General features: G+C 39.4%; 1 protein-coding gene across 1 annotated transcript in view; it reads right to left on the bottom strand.

The window, feature by feature from the left end:
- eif2b3 (eukaryotic translation initiation factor 2B, subunit 3 gamma) overlaps positions 1-21,921 on the bottom strand; it is a 43,364-nt gene that overhangs the window by 14,337 nt on the left and 7,106 nt on the right. The window contains exons 4-8 of the mRNA XM_077559862.1: positions 12,902-13,061; positions 12,667-12,778; positions 5,221-5,310; positions 2,290-2,426; positions 315-505 (exon numbers count right to left, since the gene is read on the bottom strand). Of these exons, the coding sequence (XP_077415988.1) occupies positions 315-505; positions 2,290-2,426; positions 5,221-5,310; positions 12,667-12,778; positions 12,902-13,061 (690 nt within the window). The remainder of the gene's footprint in view (positions 1-314; positions 506-2,289; positions 2,427-5,220; positions 5,311-12,666; positions 12,779-12,901; positions 13,062-21,921) is intronic.

Here is a 21,921-nt window from a genome sequence, read left to right as displayed (position 1 = left end):
TTTTTTCCTTCTTTTAAAAGAAAAGATTATTAAAAATGAGGGGTGTCAGGCGATTATTAATATTTTTTAATCATAATTAATTGCATAATGACTTCACTAGTTAACTCACGATTAATCACACATTTTATATCTGTTTTTAATGTACAATAAAAACAGATATAGTTTTTCATACTCTTGTTAACAAAAGTGGAAAAAAAATTTAAACTAATAGAAATAGTTCAAATGAATTTTTGACGTCTATAGCCGTCAATGGCAGTGAATGAGTTAAGGACATATGAAATGTTTATCTTATCATCAGAGGGCCGTCAGCTTACCAGGCGGTTGGCCTCGATGTAAGCGGCGATGGTGTTGACGCGGTAGCAGAGGCCTTGGTCCATGATGTGCACGTAGCAGCGGAGGTTTCCCCCGTGGTAGGCCTCGCTCATGTCCCCGTGATGGTCGTTCCAGCAGGAGCGCTCCTGGGCCAGCTGGAGGAGGCGATCGTCGCGTGATGAGATGAGAAGCTCTGGGAGGAGAGAACAGGAGACGCAGCAGTTAGTGATAAAACTTGAAATACAAGACAAAAGACTTTTCTGGATCGAACTTTTTGATCGACAGGGTAGGGCTGAGTGGAAGGAATTGGACCATCAAATAGCACCAATTTAGTTGCTGCATAAATGGACTACGGTAGAAGTTGAAACAGAAGAGCAACATTTTGAAAAGACCGATTTGGGGCCTCAAAAGTCACTATGCACTTAATTTATTCCGTTTCCTTTTTGTTATCATTTGGACAGATGTGAGGCCATCGGCATTTGCCATTTAGCATTTAAGCTTTACCCATGGCTAACTTGACATTGGCGCAGTGTTGCAAAATTGCCACCTGGTGCAAAGTTTTCCATTCCCAACTGTATTTGAGTTTTATGACAGTCACATTGCTGCAATGTTTACAATTTACCATTAGCTTGGATAGCGTAAGCTTGATTTATTTTAGGCCACACAGCGGAAGGCTTGCGACTAGCACCACTGAAGAAAATACCGAACTCCTAGAGCAGGCATTCCTGCAAATCCAGGTAACGTGTATCCAAAAAACTGCACTGAAACCAAAAAAAAACTTTATTCAGTGGATTATTTGGAGTGATAAAACTTTACTCTTTGAAACGTCAACGGAAGACTATGATGGTCATCAACCTGAAGTCCGTACGGTTAACGATTGATCGCTCCGAAGCAGCCACTCCTCAATCAAGCTTTTGTTAAAGAGTTCCAGGGTAGTCATCCGCATACTTTTCCCAGGCTTGGTTTTCATCAGAGGTAGTAACAGCAGACCTTCAGGTTTATCATGAACTGATTTTGTTTCAAGAAACTTGCCATGGCTAGCGTAAATTGTCGGAGCAGTGCTATAAAACGGGCACTGTTGTGCAGTGGGGGCAAAAAAAACTTCCCTTGGCATGGTGATACTATTACCGGTACGAAAATCAATTTAACATCGATGTTAACCGCTTAAAATATGCATCAATGTAAAAAAAATTAAAGATTCAATCAGAAAGACTGGGGGGGGGAACTAAAGTTTACTTCCATGTCGGTGCGTTTCTGTGTGTCTCCTTAAGAGGTAACGCTCATTGTTTTTCTTTACTTGGCAGTGCCATTTTGGTGGGTAATGTGTTAAATATGATTGTTTCGAGTCCATTCAACTTTCGCCGTGCCTCGTTGGCATCGTCAGGAGTCAATTGCCTCTGCTTCATGAGAGCTTCAATAAATTCCAGGAATTAGTCAGTGTTAAAAATAGAACGGTACCACAACAGCACTCGCAGACACCACCATATTTCTTGCTGTAAAAGTCATTTTGTAATGCAAATGTGGATTTTTACGTTTCCCCTTAGTCTGTATTCACACTAATTTAGTCATTGTTTTCTTCTGTTTTAGACTACACACAATTTGTATACATATGTACACATTTACATTTATATCAACTACACACACGAAAATTGAATTGCAGCTTGAGCGAATCGTTACATTCCTAACATTATTCATTTATTAAGCGGCCTTTTTAATGGTGAAACATTCAGTATTATTTTTCCAAGACAGCCGCCTCAATCTGCAGTAAACATCCACTCCACTAGATGATGAAATGTGATATCAAGACAGAGACAGTTATATAAACATGTTCATAAATGCAAACAAGACCAAGTATGCACACAATTAATTTCAAACATCTGTTAATACAGGAGAACATATTCAGTCCAGAGTTCATTTAGAGCAAATGGCCTTGCATTAATAGGAAACTTGTTCTTGGTGTGTGCGTGTGATGCTAACCATTGTTTGTAGAGTTGTCACTCTTCTTCTGGCTCTGCTCATCAGTGTCATCTTTGGATTTTGGACTGCTCCTTGCTTTGGAAAACTGCTTGCGCACCAAATATGGCACGAGCTCGCCACGAACTGATGAAATGGATCTGCAGTCAAGAGGAGGAGCGCTTGATTTGCAATAATGTAAAGCAAGGATTTCACTATTGGAAAAAGTTAAGGTAAAGGAGTAGACACTACTTTTTTTTCTTTTTTTTACTTTGTGAAGTTAAATTTACTTTAAGTGCTTTTGCTGACAACATTATTCCTATGTAACATCATCTTTAACATAAACATCCATCTTTAGAGCTTTCCGAGGTTTGTAAAAGTATTGCAGCTCAACTTTTAAAATAAATAGCTGCCTTGGTGCATTTTTTTAAATAAGATATGAATAAATCTCTGATGACTTTCATGAGGATGAATCACGGAGGGAACATATATTTTTTTTATCCTCTATGCGCAAACACTGCTGTGCTCGGTGTTCCTATCCAACACCCTGCACCCCTGTTCACCCTCTCCCTTACTTTTCTTTTAAAGGGGAGATTAGAATTTCCATGTGAATGACAGGAGAAAAACAACAGTTACTGTGTCCATGTCTTCTGGAGGGAAGGGAGGAGGAACGTGGAGCAAGAGAAAAGGGAGAACGAGAGGAGCCCAGACACTCAAATAACAAAAAGATATATAGCGACTACATATGAAGATGTGAAACATGGCAAATTATTGCTTTATTTAAATGACTTGGCCACATGAGATTAGTGTTGGAACGGCAGTGGATCGAGAGAAGCAGATTTTGTTTCGTGAAGCTGGTGCAAAAAGTGTTTGGCTGCTGGAATTTCATTGAACTTGTGTCTTTTGGCCGAGTGGTCAAAGGATGAATTCCTCGAGTGATGTTTGCTGTGACTACAAGCAGCTTACCAATTTCTGGTAAATGTCCATACTTGCTGTTGTTATTTTTCCTAAATTTCCAACCGAACAGCAGTATTGAGCCCGTTTACTTTGGAAATCACCAAACTGAATCGCTATTGGACCTGTTATGGAATTTGAACACCATCCAGAAATAATCAGGAATGTTAAAAGTTGAACAGCCTAGACACAAACGAGACCACCAAAAAAGTTTTCCATTATCATCACACAGTGGAGTAAAATAAAACGGGTTGATTTTAGTTCAATAATGACACCTCATGAATGCACATTTACACCACGGAGGCCAAAGCGCTCCGAATTTCGGTGCTGTCTGGCCACTGGTGTGAAGCGGTGGGCGGCCAGGTGACACCGCTCCACTTCACAGGCTAAAGGCCTTACAGCCTGCCTCAGTGACACGCTGTAAAACAAATTAACACCTTGGTAGAATACCCTGCTAACGGGACCTTTCAAAGCCTCGCACACTATGTAACCCTCTTTAACATTTGCTACAGATTAAGCAGTGAATGCACGCTCGAGTCAGGGCAGTGTTTTGCATCACAGTCCGTTAAGTTGACTCTTTTTTTGCCAAACGTTATCCAAAAAACAACGCCGACAGTGCCAGCCGATTTCGAGCGTTTTAACTCATCTTTCAAGGCAAACAGAATATTGTGTGCTCTGACTACATACACATGAAAGATAGCGTTCCATTCTTTCATTATGAAAAAAAAAAAGTATGTTTGTATCTTATTCAGTTCTTTAACTCTTTCACTGCCAAAGACGTTAAATGACGTTCTGCAAAAACCTACGGAGGAGCGCCAAAGACGTTAAAAGACGTCCTCCCATTTTTTATATATATTTTTTTGAAAACGGACCAATGTGAAAGTGAAAGTAAACTGTTGTGCGAGTCCTGGCGTCTCCTTGCACGCAGGAGAGCGTTACAAAAGGAAAAACTGTATTGAAACATCCACATAATTGTAAGTAGTACCACAGTTGCACACATTTGTAAATAGTTTGCGAAATTGTTTTGTCAAATTGTTACACTGTTGAATGGAAATAAACGTATTTTGCAATCAAAAAACACTTTTTCATTGTTGGTGAAAGCGTTTTACAGAAGTAAAGCACTATTTAGGTGTTTGTGGCATCATTCATGGACAAAAAGAAGTGTACAATTCACTAGAGTGCATGAAATAACATCGCTTCACAAAAAGCTCTTTTTCTCCGTTTTTTGTTTCAAAACAGAGAATTTCGGTGAAAGTAACCATTTTCTATTGTTGATTACTGAAGAACGGAATAAGGTAGAAACAAACTTTTTTTTTCTGATGAAAGCTGAAAGTCCAATCTTTCATTTGGTAGTATGTGTGTTTCCATAGTCCAAACACAACATTTTCTGTGGACCTTGAAAGATCACTCAAAATGCTTAAATCGGCTGGCACTGGCGACAACCCGTTTTTGAAAACGTCTGGCAGTCAAAGAGTTAATAATCACCATTTGAAAATAGGTAATTTGAGTGACATTGAGCGAAAATTAAAAATTTTGTGAAAAGATACATATTATGCACAGAGTGACTTTGAAACTAATATTTTTTTAGTGACGCTCTGTGAATTGGATTTAATGTGTCATTCACGTCATCCTTGAAAACGTTCAATTTTTTTTTTTATCAGATCCGTCATGTTTCAGTGTAATTCCATGCTACCGGGAATCTATTGAAAAGCGATACAATGCTGCCATCTGCTGGCCATAGTTAGTGGGTGTTTTGGGATTTTACAAACCCAATGACAAGGCAGAGCTGCACAGACGTTCCACTGGCCATTGAGAGAAAAAAACATAGTAAACGGCAATTAACGTTTTTGGCGGCATTCTTTTGGATTTTAGTATACGTCATTAAACGTTTTTGGCGGTAAAAGAGTTAAACGTGGAATATTTATGCTTGCTTGAGAAGAAAATTCTAAGTTACACAGGGAACATCACGCTTTTGATTTTATAAGGAGTGGATGAACTCACTTGTTGTCTGTCAGAAAGTCCACCACTGCTTTTTTCATGCAATAAAGGTGAGCGTCCACAAGGCCTGTTTTGATGAGCATCCTTGGATGTCTGGAGAGAGAGAGACATGGACCGTAAGCATTGGGGATGGGCATGATTCATAATGAATGAATGGACTTTTCAGGATTATGTCGATTATGTAGAATTGATAGTTGATATGGTCACATCTTGATGCAAGTGAGGAAAATCAAGTAATTGATAGAATAATCAATCGCATAATCTATTTTAACACCATTTGTTTGCGACAGGCCTAGACAGAAAAGGACCAACACCAAAAAAAAAGTAGTCAGCAACTGCGACGCACGCAAAGCAATCAAATAACGCACATCGATCAGGGCGATAGAAAAATTGTGACCCATTATCGGGTTTTGAGGCTCCACATACAATGTACCACATTATTTTTTATTGAACCACAGAAACTCGGAATAAAGAGATGGTCACAAAGCAGAAGAAACGGACAATAAGGAGAGAGAATTGATAAGAGGCTGTTGGCAATGATCAATTTTCCCATTCATTGACTGCCTCCAAGCATTTCTGTGAGCTTTGGTTTTCTAGCCACAATACATTGTGCTTAATAGACAGACGAGATTAAAAACATTTTAGTATAGAAATTTCTAGAAATCAACAGAACTGCTTATTATGGTTTCCATGAAGACACAGCTACACTCTTGTTGCATGGTTCCTTCAATGTCAAATTGGGATGATTTATCGACTACATACACACTGCAGGTCTTAATGCTCAATTTGGATTTTTTGGTCAAATCGATTTTGTTTGTGTAATCGTTTACATTACATATCAATTGGGGACATCAGTCTGTCTGCTGTGTGAACCATATGCGTCCGCAAAGGCAGAAGAAGAGCATCAATCAAAACGCTGTGTTTACAAAAGTAATACGTATGGTCCAGAGTGTCAGGTCCACGGACCGATCTTTTTATCATCTCATAACTACAGAGAAGTGATGCGGGAGGAGGTAGAAATAATATTTTGGGAATTGAGCCGAGGTTTTTCAATCTCATTTCATGGAGACGTCTAAAGTTGACGTCACACCATTGCCAAAGTGTAATAAATGAACTGCCTGCATAGCCAAATGACTAATATCACCACAAATGTCAATTTTATGCTTAATTTTTCAAGTGGGATTAAACCTAAAGTAAAATATAAAGTCACAACCGTTACTCAAAACAGCTTTGCACATTCATGTACATCTCCTGAGCGCATATTGGACCTTCAATGACACATAGGTCGGATATATGCGACCTCGCCGACTGAGGCCGTATTGCAAAAATTCGGATAGTCGGATACGGATCCGATCTAGGACGACATATGAAAGTGACCATGGTCGGATTTGGGAAAAAAAAATGCAATAGAGCTGTTCAGACAGACATAAAAACAAAGTCAGATACAGGTCACTTTTGGGCAAAAAAAATACGTTTTGGGTCACATTTGCCTGCAGTGTCAATGTAGCCAAAGTGCAAAATTGGTGCCACTAGAAGTAAGAGAGCTCCCTCTGGTGGTACGTGAAAGAGTCACTGAATTTAACTGTACACAATGCTACAGTGGCTTAAACATGTTCTTAATCCAGTTCCAGTACAGTACATTTGTTAAGCACGGTTCAGTTTTATTTCAATTTAGTACCATACATTGGGATTTCATATTAGAATAAACATTTATTTTGGTACACTTATTGTTTTTAAAAATTATATCGTAACTTAATAATCACTGTACATACTGAATACCCTTATTTAAACCCCGCATTAATAATCAAATTGTGCATAATGTTGCAGTGTCTTACAATAATACTGAATATACAATTTAGGAATAAAACCTCTGCCTTGTTATTGATGAATGCTACTAACTGCGCAGATGTATTTGAATGTTGGTCATTACGATGGTATTGGAAAACCAAGTATTTTTTTGAGGCGGTACTTGGAGTAAAAAGTTTAAGAACCACTGGCTTAGACGATGCAAGCTGGACAACTAGAAGCAGACATTTAAGGGTGAGCATATCTGTCTGTTGTCCTGCGTCGGCTACTGTAAAGGTCGGCCCCGTTTTCAAGAGAGACTGACCGGTGCGGAGACAGTTTTATGTCGGTGGGGGTTGTACACAAACACAAATGACATTTATGAAGCGAGAGGCAAAGAAAACCAAGTCATCCTTCAGGCTTCAATAAACAAATCCACCCTCACCCCATTATGCCATGCACATACTACTCCTCTTCCACTGCCAGTTCAATTATTAGATTGTTTAAAAAAAAAAAAAAGAAAAAAAAAAGAGAGAGACAGTGTGGGGGCCTTCCCCCAAAACAGACGACGCCAACATTTTACTATGTAATAAGCAAAGACCACTACTAAACATTTTCCAAGACACACTTTAGTTAGTTATTTAGATTATTTTTGGTTGGAAGCTATTGATTTGAAAGGACTGTGTCTCATTACCACAGAACAATCATGAAGCTTTGACAAAATGAAAAGCAGACATGGCGGTTCAATGTTCGCAGTGAAGCTTTGACACGAAAACCTTGATTTTCGTTTCCAAAACAGAACCAAAGAATGTCTGGCAAGTCCCGACACTTTAAAATGACTGATGCGCCATGTCCGCAAGGCTGACTGGTTGTCTGAGATCTCAGTATTACAACTAATTATGACAGAAGGTCTGCAACTATTTCTGCAGACAAAGTAAAAGAAAAAAAAAAGTACACAAAATAATGGCATTGTATGAATAATTAACATACTAAACAAATAATCACAAACATTTACACAGGAACTAAGCTAGAGCTGTCAGAATTAATCGATTAATCGACAAGTAATCGATTATCAGATTAATCAACTATTTTAATAATCAGGTAATCGTTTGGAGAATTTTTTTTTTAAATTTAAAATGGTCAAAATCCTCAGATTTCAGCATGTCAAAAGTAATTGCTCGATGATTTCTGTAAGTCCTTCTTTAAGAAGACTGATAATCTTCTATTTTAAAGATGCATTGTGTAGTTTAAAAAGGTAATGTTAAAGCTTTTTCTACATCATGCATGCTCCACCAATGCCCAGATGAGTACGAAGAGCCCTGACTGTTTTAGTCTGACCGCACCTATCAGCTTTTATCGTCCTTTTATAGTAGAGTGTGCAGAGCCGCACACTCCACACTTTCTTTAGGCAGGGGAGGGGTGGAGGGTGACGTGAAGCGCGTCCCCGCGGAGAAGCGCGGACATGTGGTGTTGTAATGGCATTAGCCTGTGGGTACAACAGTGCACGCTTGAGCTGCTTATTTTCCACAGTTGGGATGCTGCAGTTCCGCTTTGGGCCAGAGGTGGCAGTCACAAGTAAAAAAAAAAAAGAAGTGACAAACTGCACAAAGATCGTTTAATCAAAATAAGACATTTGCTAACATCCGTTTTTACTTTTGAAAACAATTACCAAACCGGTAACACAGTACAACATCAATCCCCATTTTTATTGATCACTATATGAATACCAAGTACGAAATAAACACCAATCACTGGTGAATAATCAATAGATTAATCGATTCTAAAACATTCGATAGTGACAGCACTAGACTGAGCATAATAAACTAGAGCTGTCAGACGATTAAATTTCAGATGAATCACATCTTAGAATTTTGATTAATCACGATTAATCGCTTAAGTAAAAAAAAAAAATTGTATCAACATTTTTTGCCCGCCAAGTTTAAAGAGCTCCTGTTCTGTTTTAATTCTTTCGACATTTAATGTTATGGGGACGTCTTCAAATTTTTTTGATGCACTGCACACGCTCATCCTGTTTTTCTAATCAGTTAATTACTTGCATAATTTAAAACGAAAAAAAAAAACAAAAAAAAAAACGATAGTTTGACATGAACAAATATTCTGAATGCCATACGCAAACATGTATTGAATGCTTTACTTGAATGCATGTAGTTATGTTTATTGTTCAAACACAACCTGTCCTACCTTTAACGTAACCATCTGCTGTCAGCTGAAGGATCATCTGTGGTCAAAATTAATAGTGTGATTAATCTACGTTAATACAGGATTAATGCGATATTTTGTGATTAATTAATTAGTTAACACTTTAACTTTGACAGCCCTATAATAAATTTTAACTGACAGAAGAATTAAAGTCCACGTAAATAGAAAATGAACCAACCAGTGATAAGTGAAAATCAGCAATATAGACAGACTATAATTATTTTGTTTTTAGTTTTACCCCTCTCACAAACTTTAAGCACATTTAAACTTATTAAAACAAAAGTAAACTAGTCAAAAACCCTTTGTATAAACTGTTTAACGCCTGTGCTCTATTGTACAGTATAACATTACTTTTGAAGTAATCGCCAATCAGCGTATCGAGTTAAAAAAAAAAGAAGATATATTATAGTTTCAGTTGACCGCCGCCATTTGCTGTGGATAAGGACTAGTCCAGCCCACAAATAGCAAAAACCTACGTATAGTTGCCGCCAATTGGAATGCATAGAAAATGCAGAAAAAGCCACTAATAAATACTAAATATAAGATCTATTGACTTATTTCACAGAGCCGATCAATAGTTGGGTTTCTATTAGTTCCATTCCGATACCGTTTTTTTTGCCCCCGATACCGATTCCGATACCCGGCTTTGCAGTCGCGGCCGATGCCGATACAATACCGATGCCTATGTTTTGTTTTGTTTTCCTCAACATGAAAAAACTGTCCTGCCATTGGTTCAGAGCATTCAAGGGCCAATAGGATATCTTAACCCGGCATGCAGTGAACATATCACACATCAGTGAATGTCGTGAGCAAGACAAAAGATGCTGCATCACCGATTTTGCATAAAAAATTTGCATAGGCTTTACAGTAATCAAACAACACATAGAAATGGAGCATACAACAATATTCATAAGCATAGATTCTCTTCTGTGGGAACCATGACTACTACTGGAGCTTAGTTTTGGACCTTTTTTCCGCCTCTTCTTGCTGCTCATAATTACGCTGCATGTCTTCCAGAAGACCTCAATGCTGCCAGGCATGTTGCACTACAAAAGGTGCGCGGCTCTACTTGCTTGCATACTATAAAACCCCATAAAAAAAAGAATAGTTTAAAATTTAAGTGGCGGCACGAACAATTAACTGCACTATAGCGGGGTTTCCCTGAAACACAAGCAGTCACGTCTTGTGGTCGCAACAGAAGTCGCTGTTGGGAAGAAGCAGGTATATTTGATCCCTCGGCAGCCAAGCATGACACAATTCTTGGACTAATGACAACTACTAAAGTTTTTGACAATCCTAACCAGGACAGAAGAGCTACAACGTATACGTATACTTTAGTTGTAAGCAGAAATGCGTGGTGAGTCGGATGTTGCAGAATGCTAATACCCTCATTAGTCAGGTTTCCTCGGCTGAGCCAACAAGGCTGAGGGGCTTATTTAGGATATTTGGTTATAGCCTGCAAAGTAAAAATGCCTGTGATTCCTCTAATACAGAGATAGTCTAATGCGTATTATTTTGAGTCTCATATCTAACGCAGCTTAAACCCACATATGGTCCACTGCTGGTGGAACAAGGATAGTCTGGCATACTGATGATCCGGAAACTGAGCAAGATCCTTGCCTGTGTAACATAATGAAATAAACATGTATAAAAAGGTTCAAGGCTAAGTGAGGAAAATAAGAAAAGGCAGCCTGGCTGACATGATTGCCAAATCTAAGATTTTTGCAATCAAGCCTCCCAAATCCTAAATCATCCAATTTCATTCTTTAATTGAATGAAAACTATGTAATTAAATGCACAAAAGCAAAACTGAATATAACCCAAATAACATTTTAAATATATAAATAAATAATTTTAATACATTTAAATAAATGTACATATTATCGTAATACATCCCTTTTATTGGAGGATGCAGCCTGTGATTTGAGTTTTTGTGCCATCATTGGAAACAGATGCAAACAAGCTTCCTCATTCAAAATTTTAAAAAGGTCACTGGGATGACGCTATGATTCGCACAACATCAACTCAAGAGCTTAACTCTCCATCAAACACTTCAACACGAGTTGCACTCATGGGAACAAGATGGGGGAATGATTTCACAGAGTAATTAGGCATCCACGTTATGTGCTTGATAAACAATGGAAGAATCAAACAAAGAACAGTATTGAGATTTCTTAACAATATCATATTTTTCAGTGAAATTATAGAGATTTTTTTTTACAAAAATGAACAAAAATGCCTCAGAAGAGAAGATGTAAAAGGCCACACTACAAGTATTTATTAAAGCATTCAAGTCTATATAGAGATATCAAGTCTAGAATAGATATGGGTTTCATTAAGATTTTTGCAATAATGATTATTGTTTCGATGCCCTGAGAAAGAAATGACCTGGATTAATGAGAATATCCAGAAGCATATTACAAACATGTCACTGTTTTCTGCCGTTGAAAACTAATTAATAGAAATATAATGGACCCCTGCATATTTGCAGATTTATGTTCAGTTTTTCTATATAAATTTGTTTGGGGAAGAATTTTAACCCTGAATTAATCTTTTAATTGAATTGAATTGATAATTCTCCCCGAGCAGCCAATCATCAATCAAGGACATTTAATAAACAGCCAATAAACATTACAAATGGTGGACTAAGTTTCAGTGAGCACACAAAAAAGCAAGAAAAAAAAACAGATGATAAAAATGTGTATGTGCTTTTGGTGGGCCCTGTGGCTAGAGGGAAACTGATGTGTATAACAGTCCCGCTCCGCATAAACTACCCACGGGTGACTTGTAGAAATCTCAAACTCCGGAAATAAGTCTCTGATTTCCTGACATTGCAATCCTTTGTACTGTTCAATTTTTACAGTTCGCTCGTGTAATTGTTTGATATCTACGCATAGTAGATCGGGAGGCTTTAAGACCTGGAATGGAAGCCAGAAATGTTTAGCTGCAGACTTGCACACGTCATGATAACTTCTCAAAAGAATGTTGTCTCTATCAGTTTCCAGCACCATGTTGTCTTGGATGTATGTGGTTCGGAAGCATTTCTGTAAGAAGACTGTGTATGAACAAAAAGTGCATGTGTGTGAGGACAGTGGCTGAAGAGGATGCTCGCCTGCAGCTGCTCTGGACCCTGCTCTCATTTTCCAGAATTTACAGTGGCTGTGGCTCCATGAAGTATTTACGAGCTCCCAAAACGCTGCTCTCGCGCTCTACGTGCATTTTAGGACAAGGAAATGAAAACCTACCTCACGTTCACTTCCTGTAACAAATATCCCACACACCAGCTACAGAAAGGCTGATTAGAAACCAAAACATCTGGTCTCGTAATGAAGTGGAATGTAATGTAGAGCATGTGTGCCAAGTTCACACTGCATACACTGGAGAACTTCAGATATTTATTAATCTCAATGGAAATTCCTGCAGTTTTAAGATGAATCAGCTTACTTGTTCAAGATGGACTTCCTAATTGATAGCCCGTCCTCCAAATCCACCTCATTGGCCATAAACAAAACCCTCTTGCCTGATTGGTCCACACCTACAAAATCTCGCTGCTCAGCTGCAGAGAAACAAAACATTCAATGACATTTTCATAATAAAAAATGGCTTGAAAAAGTTTATTCAGCTACAATACAAATATACAAAATATATCCATGTAGAAAACGGCATGATTGTTATTTACCTGTTTTCTTTTTGCCCTTTTGGCCTGGGACGGTCTCTGTGAATTCATGGGCTTTGCTCATCAGCATTGCCAATGTGGCATCATGGGCCCTGAACAGATCGACCACCTCGTGGAGCGCCACGTCTGTTATCACGTCACAACTCAACACCAGGATGTCCGTCTGAGGAGGCAAGTTAGAAAGATGAACACAAGACGTGCGTAAAAAAAATAATAAGGGACCTGCTATGATATTTTATTACACATCATATTAAATGATGAGACGTCAGTCCCTGCATATTTACAGTTCACTATTCATATATTTACCTATACATGTTTCTTTCTGTAACACCCCATTAATATCGCCGTTTGCAAACATTTTAGTGAGTGAGTCAATTACAGTAATTTCTGGACTATAAGCCGCTCCTTTTTTCACTTGCATTCGACCCTGCGGCTAATACAAAGGTGCGGCTTATCCATCAGTTCACAAGGGGCGCACTATAAAGAGTGCACAAGAGCGTCAGACAGAGCAAAACAAACCAAGTGAGCCCAAATGCAGTAGGAGAGACAGAACGAGAGCAAGACAATTTGCGCCCTCATTATGGAAAAGAAAGTAGCAGGAACCCTTAACAGTAACATTAAAACAGCTGCGGCTTATAGTCGGGTGCGGCTTATATGTGTAACAAACTCGCGTGTTCCCCAAATGTAGCTACCGCGGCTTATAGTCAGGTGCACTTTATAGTCCAGAAATTACAGTACTTGTGATTTTTCACTATTACAAATCTTACAATTGAAACAACTATCAAATCATACATGGCGGCACACAAGGCCGCTGCATATTCACATTAAGTTAAGTGAGCATGTAAGTGACTTTAACTCTAGTCAAGTGTGTGTTGTTTTTCTACGTGTTTTTGTGATGTCATAAGGTAACAGTTTATGCCAAAAAGAAAAAGTATGAAAATAACCAAAATGATGTCATTAAATATTTGGACAACCAAAATTCCCGGGGTGTAAGAAAGCTCAACTCAGGGCCGCAATCCTGGATAAACAAGGAGGGGTGGAGTCAGGAAGGGCACCTGTCCGTAAAACCCATGCAAGATGTATGTTGACACTATGTTTCTGGTTGCCACAGCAGCACCGATTCAGGCCAGCATGGACCAAACAGGAAGACTGTGAGACAATGTGGGTGTGGGGTTCAGAATAGGTAAATGTGACAGGTCGTGATTGCCATATAAATGCCTAGCAAGGGCTTCAAATTATTGGAACATTTGCCAAGCAGTCACAGTGGGGATGAGAAACCTAGTCATCAATAGTAAAACTGGCTGCGCACAACTAAACCTGACAGTATGTAATAGAGTGTAACACAACTTGGAAGTGGTCCATAGTGTGATGGGAAGCATTTTATTCCCAGGCATCTCACACTCACTGCCTACAACTCTTCTAAATCTCTGTCACGTTTAATTTATTTACAATGTCTGCCGTGGCATACCTGTTTCAAATGCTTTATGTTGAATGTGTGTGTATGCAGGAGAATAAGGGAGATATAAAGAAAAAAAGGGGGGGGATGGGTGAAAAAGAAAGAAAAACAGAAATATGTAGTGCGTATGTGAACAAAGGGCTCTTTTCCATGGTTCAAGAGATGGATTAGTAAATTAATTGTTGACAGACAACTAATATTATGAAACATTTATTGCGCAGCAGTAGGGACAGACCAATTATCAACCCGACCGATTATCGGTGTCGATATATTAAACATCAACAACAACTTGACAAATATCGGCATTGGCCTTTCATATAGCCGATATAATCGATCATTTTAAAACTGTTAAACTTCAGGGAACTATTATCCTAACTTTTCAGGGAACTTTATCAGAGATGCTGCTGATACTGTATGGAACTCTACACTGAAATTAAAACTAAGGTAACATTTTTACATTTCAGATATTTTGACATTTTGTAAAACTTTACTTACTGTAGACAACAGGGAGCTTAAAGGGATACTTGACTCATTGAGCCATTTTCAGCAATAAAAAGTTTATATTTTGTCCAGAATTTATTTGATAACTACTATTTTTTGTATACCGTATTTTCCGCACTATATATATATATATATATATATATATATATAAAAACAAATAAATAAAAATATCTAGTGGATGCGCAACGCAACCTCAGCTACTACAGTAGCTTTTGTTCTATGTGCCTTATAATGCGGTGTGCCTTATATGTGGAAAAAGTTTTTAAATAGGCCATTCATTGAACGTGCGCCTTATAATCCGATAAAAATACGGTATAATTAATACCTTTAAAAGCTAATTTTTTCACTTGCTTTCGACTGAAGATGAACTCGAGTATTCCCCAAATTTAGCTTTCAGTGATGAAGCCACATTCCATACAAAGTCAATAAGCATAATATTCATTTTTGGGGTGAAGAAAATCTGGAGTACCGAATTGATGGGTACCGTGTCTCAGGCAGAGTGAACATTTATGAAATAGGCTATGAAATCCACGTTTGAATTTTTCATTAAAATTTAACGGAATAAAACTTACATTGTTCAACATTAAGCCTCTCAAATGATATCAAATTTTATGAAACACACTGTAGATGAAAGGGGTGCCTCCAAAACGCCAACTCCCGAATAAGGAGAAGTTGGAAAAAGAAAATAATAGCGCAGGTAAAAAACAACAACAAAAAATGGTAGGCAGCTGAATAGCTATGACTTGCATGAAAATGACCAGAGAAGCTTACCAACAAATTGCACATATTTACTATTAATTACTGCACCTTCTACTTGTATACTGATGTTAAATGTTACTTATCACTTAAAAAAGAGAAGTCTGAAAATAATCTGAGGCTAGAGTGACTGTGAATGTGGAAAGGGTATTTTTGACTATTGTATCTCAAGTACTAATGCACTAAACCTAAGTATTCTTAAACAACAATACACCGCTTGTGAACGCCATTAAGATATCACTTACACAGCATTGGAGTGCAAGCAATATCAGCCATTTGAACAGACCACCACTTGCATCCCACATCACGTGTATATGTGTGAATGCGTTTTAACTTGTGCCTCTTTTCACAGTAGCCATTTGTCTGCTCAGTGATGCGGGCTGTCAGCATGAGGACTAATCCTACCATTAGTACCCGCCGTCTTATTGACAGAGATACTTCTTTCGGGCCTACAATGGGGAAGAAATGTGGAAGAATATGCCGTAACTACAGTGGCTTATGAGTTTAACTCATTCTGTGACCAAGCTCGTAACTCAGTTTAGTTGTATATAAAAATCACCATTCCCAATTGAAATTGAATTGAATTGCCATAAATACGTTTCAGCCCCCGAATAAACAATTTTTGTTATGTTGACTTAAAAATAGCACTCTAATAAGTAAAGATGAATACATTTCTGGACTATAAGCCGCTACTTTTCTCACTTGCATTCGATCCAGCGGCTAATACAAAGGTGCAACTTATCCACCAAATCACAAGGGGGCGCACTATAAAGGAAGCGCAAGAGTGTTAGGCGGAGCAAAACAAACCAAGTGAGCCCCAAATACAGTAGGAGAGAGAACGAAAGCAAGACAATTTGTGCCCTCATTATGGAAAAGAAAGTATCGGGAACCCGGTGCAGTAACATTAAAACACCTGCGGCTTACAGTCGGGTGCGGCTTATATGTGTAACAAACGCGAGTATTCCCCAAATTTAGCTAGAAAGGTGCAGTTTTTGTTTTATTGGTGGGGGTCTGGGGACTCATAAAAAAACTCAGAACTGACTGTTTTTCTAAGTCCCCAGACCTCCCCCCCCCCCAACAAGAATACAAAACTGCACCTTTCAGAGTGACCTTTTATTATGGACAGTCTAAGGCACACCTGTGCACTAATCATGGTGTCTAAGTATCTTGATATGGCACACCTGAGGTGAGGTGGGATAGATTATCTCGGCAAAGGAGAAGTGCTCACTATCACAGATTTAGACTGGTTTGTGAACAATATTTGAGAGAAATGGTGATATTGTGTATGTGTAATAAGTTTTGGATCTTTGAGTTCATCTCATAAAAAATGGGGGCAAAAACAAAAGTGTTGCGTTTCTATTTTTGTTTAGTATGTGTGCCTTAAAAGGGCGTTTGCTGCCACAGCCTGAATTTGAAAAAAAAAATAAAAATACATACATTTCAAAAGCAGCGCGCCCATGACATCAAATGGCGGCTAGAAGGTGGCGGAATGATTTCAGAGTGAAAAGAGCAGATATTTTGAATGTGTTTTTGTCTACAGTGAAAAAAGATGGAGAAACTTGAAGAAGCCGGAAGTAAATATTCAAGCGGCTTAAAGACCTTGAGATTGTGCATCGGTGTATCTAAAGCTCGCTTGCAGCTCAAACTTTCAAAACATTTTTTTTTCTTTTAAAAAGCGCACATCACACATGAATTTGGTCATAATATGCACTTTGAGGGCAGCGTATGAATGAGTTCAAAGGTCACGTAGTTGACCTGGTGGCAACTTATAGCATAGCCTGGTCTGGACTTGGCGACAGGAAGCTGCCACTGCAAGGCTGCGGGGGTCTGCTGGAGATCGACTGACACGGCGACCCACAGACCTTTCAACTCTCCACTCTGTCTTAACACACGCACACAAACACACACGAAGGCTGCTACACATGCTCGAGACAGAACACACACACGGACACTCACAGGCGACGGCGGATTGGAGTCAGCTGAAGAGACAGAGACACTCTGGCCTTTCAACAGCCAGGATATCTGGACAGGTCAGGACCACACACATACTGCCACACATGCAGTCACACTGTCTTTTATATATTTTGCTTGTTTTTTTCCAGCTTCGTCCCTGAAAGCCTTTTTTACAGGACAAAAACAGCGAGCTGTGGTTCCCGGATTTTTGATGCTGGTATTCTTGCTGGGAAATTTGAACTGTGTGATAATACTGGAGGACAACAAGAATTTTGTACGAGATACGGTTTTGTGTTCTTCCCATTTCACGGCAGTTGTCCATGGAAGGGATAAGTCTGTTAACTCTTTCACTGCCACTGACGTTTAAAGACGTCAAGTAAAAACCTACGCTTCACTGCCAATGACGTCAAAAGACGTCATCCAATGATTTATTTTTATTTTTTTGAAACGGGTAGAGGAAACCCTTCCGCATGTCTGGAGAAAGTTTCAAGTCTGTCTGTTGTGCCTAATGACTATTTTTGGCCCCTAGAGGGCAGCGATGACTCTCTTTTGACAAGATCGGGTGGGCGTCAGTAGAGGCGGAGCTAGAGCGTCGAGCAGGAGATGAGAATGGAAGACAAAGGAAAAATGGCGGCCGGTCGCGAGGAGCTCACACCCGAGACGTTTTTTTCAAAGACCAAAAGCATCGCTGAAAGAGCACATTGTTGACGACGATGATCATCATCGATGATGAAGATGAGGGTGGTGACTCCGTGGTTGAGAAGCATTGACGCGGCAGTAGAAGACGTTAGATGGAGCTAGATGGAGGAGGGAACGGGCAATGGCGAGCGTTTGCAAGCAGCTCTACACTTACAAGACGAAAGGCATCGACCAACGCTAAAATAGTACATTGATGACGACGGTGATCATCCTCGATGATGATGAAGGTGAATCCGAGCTTGACGGCGAAATTGGAACCGCTGACGTGGCGGCTATGACGGTGTCGTAACGCGGAACGCAACCGAGCACGCACATGCGGACGTTCGATCGGACGACGGAGAGTGCCCCGAGTCCAATGCATATTCATCGGAGGAAGTGTGTACAGTCTGCTACTTGCTTTTTATTCCCCGGAAAAAAAGGCCGTCAAGAAAGTGTAACGTTTGCACGCAAAACGGACCAATGTGAAAGTGAAAGTAAACTGTTGTGCGAGTCCTGGCGTCTCCTTGCACGCAGGAGAGCGTTACAAAAGGAAAAACTGTATTTGAAACATCCACATAATTGTAAGTAGTACCACAGTTGCACACATTTGTAAATAGTTTGCGAAATTGTTTTGTCAAATTGTTACACTGTTGAATGGAAATAAACGTATTTTGCAATCAAAAAACACTTTTTCATTGTTGGTGAAAGCGTTTTACAGAAGTAAAGCACTATTTAGGTGTTTGTGGCATCATTCATGGACAAAAAGAAGTGTACAATTCACTAGAGTGCATGAAATAACATCGTTTCACAAAAAGCTCTTTTTCTCCGTTTTTTGTTTCAAAAGAGAGAATTTCGGTGAAAGTAACCATTTTCTATTGTTGATTACTGAAGAACGGAATAAGGTACAAACAAACTTTTTTTTTCTGATGAAAGCCGAGAGTCCAATCTTTCATTTGGTAGTATGTGTGTTTCCATAGTCCAAACACAACATTTTCTGTGGACCTTGAAAGATCACTCAAAATGCTTAAATCGGCTGGCAGTGGGGACAACCCGTTTCTGAAAACGTCTGGCAGTGAAAGAGAAAAAAACAATCAACAAATCAGTGTGATCAGACCTTTAAGCCCTATATTGCTGCAAGTTTCTTTTTTTTCCAGGGCTACAAAAGTTAACTTTCCTATTGTTTGTATTAGGAGTGTGACGATGTATCGATATCGCGATTAATTGTGATACTTTGTCTCCCGATACGCCTACGCAAGTATTGCGATATTTGTAGTTAATATACAGCCACTGTAAACGGCTCCATTGTTCATTATTTATTGAGCAATTACTTGGCAGGCCGCATGATTCTTAGACATGAAAGCGGGAAGTAGTTCTAGTTCCGCCTGCTAGCGATTAGATGTGAACAAGAACGCAAACATGAATTTGGAAGTAGTAAATAGAAAGGAATTTAACAGTTGAATTCCCGTCGAAAGGCTTTATAGTATGATTTGTTGCATGTTGGATATACATGGCAAAAAAACGGGACACAGAGATGCGTAATATTGGGACAAAACAATAGGTTTGGCTATTTTCACAGGGACGGCGTACCAAAGACTCAAAAACGGGACTGTCTCGGTCCAAATGGGACGTCTGGTCAGTAAAGTAAAGTGTCTTTCCTCATCCTTGCGGTATTTTGTAGTAAGTAAGATGTGTTACATTATATTAACACACCTGGTAACAGAATTAAAAAAAAAAATTCAAAGCAAACTAGTTGAGAACTAACAGCGTCTCAACACATTTTTGCATTCTATTTGGCCATAGAAAATCAAACATTTGTGAACTGAACTATAAAAGCCAAGCGAAAGCAGATTTTTACAGATAGATGAAAACAATTAACTTGATCTTATTGTATTGTGTTGTGTTATTGAATATAACAACCTCAAGCTTGAAGCAACTGTCACACATAAGAAGTGGTAAGTGACCCAATTTGATTCTGTTTATTCTAGAAATCCCTTAAGGCGCGTTCGGGACAATCATGCCCATCAATCAGACATTCACACAGCATTCTCCATCTCAGCCCAATGTCTCTCTCTTTATCTTTTTGTCATGTGGCTTGAATGTCGACAAACATTTGTAGACCAGAAGCTGAGTCAGCCTGGATACTCACTCAGGTCTTGCCAGGTGATTAAAAGTGAGTGGTAATAAAAACGTGCAAGAGGCTTTGGGCATACAAAGATAAAAAAAAAAAAAGGGCACTTTAAGTACACCTTTCACTCATTGGTCTTAACGTGAAAGACTTTGACAATAATCAGGCATAGGCCTCCACCTTTGTGCGTCTTCGCTAGACAAAATAAAATGTGCTGCTTGTAATCTCTCTTTTCAGGGAGCAGAAGTTTTCTCCTCCCCCAGAATGCGGATGGATTATTCTAAGTATTTTGTTTGATCGGTAACACAAAATCCTCTCATAGAATGCTTGTTAGTATAAAGAGATGGGCTAGCGTGTGTGTGTCTATTCTGTATTCATGCACCAGACTGACAGTTTGAATGATTCCGCTGCTGGGATTTGGCAGGCCATGGTTATGGTCCCTCACTCATCACCCTCCAGTGTGAGTGTGTGTGTAACTCAATGCCTCTAATCTAGCTGGCTGCTCAAAGGATTACGGACTCCAATATCCTCAACGGGAGCGTGAGGGAACTTGTCCCATTGGAGTGTGCTTATGTGCGGTTACACTACGGGTTAAATAAAGAACTCTTGGGCGGGGGGGGGGAATAATAAGAGGCACGATGATTTCATACAAAATGCCAGAGGGGGGAAAACATTCAGCCTGTCAAAACGCATCTTTATAGGCCGAGCAGAACTAAGCTGTGTGACAGTTACTGATGGCGGCAGAGTCTTGGATACGAAATTTGTCAGTCATACAGAATTTGATTGATCTAACATTTGTATCAGTGGAATTAGGTTGTGTAGACAAAATATCTTGGCAGGAAAAAGAGACAGTGGTTGTCACTAATTGGAAGCAACCAGCAGAGGGTGCAATTCATTCATGCCCAATATAATCGCTACCTAATTTAAATAGCAAAATGGTAAATGGACTGCTTTTTATATAAGCCCAAAGCGCTTTACAATGCCTCACATTTACCCATTTACACACACATTTACACACACCAATGGCCGACTGCTGCCATGCAGGGCGCTGCCAGGTCCATTGGGAGCAAATCGGGGTTGTGTCTTGCTCATGGACACTTTGACATAGTCACCAGGGATGAGAATCCAACAAACAACCTTACAGATGGGAGATGACCACTCTACCACTGAGCCATGCCGCCCACCCTAATTTGGCCAATGGTGATTTTGCGTAAAATAAGCAGATGCATTGGCTTTTGTTGGCTATGCAGATTAGCATTAAGCAGCGCAAACTTGATTACTCAGTGAAGTTGGGTATATTTATGTTTGTGCAAGTTAAACAGCCTTTTGGTGTGGTGGGCAAACTCGGGTCCTCAAGGGCCGGAGTCGTGCAGGTTTTGGATGTTTCCCTTCTCCAACACAGCTGATATATGATCAGCTCATCAGCAAGCTCTGCATAAGCCTGATAACGATCCTGTTGATTGGAATCATCTTGTGTTGGAAGAGGAAAACCTCCAAAACCTTCAGGACTCCGGCCTTCGATGGCCGAGTTTGCCCACCCCTGCAGAGGATTAC

Source organism: Vanacampus margaritifer, chromosome 2, assembly GCF_051991255.1.
Source record: "Vanacampus margaritifer isolate UIUO_Vmar chromosome 2, RoL_Vmar_1.0, whole genome shotgun sequence".
In the NCBI taxonomy this organism is placed as follows: Eukaryota; Metazoa; Chordata; class Actinopteri; order Syngnathiformes; family Syngnathidae; genus Vanacampus; species Vanacampus margaritifer.
The sequence above is the reverse complement of the archived record's forward strand: the minus strand, read 5'-3'. Positions and strand labels throughout refer to the sequence as shown.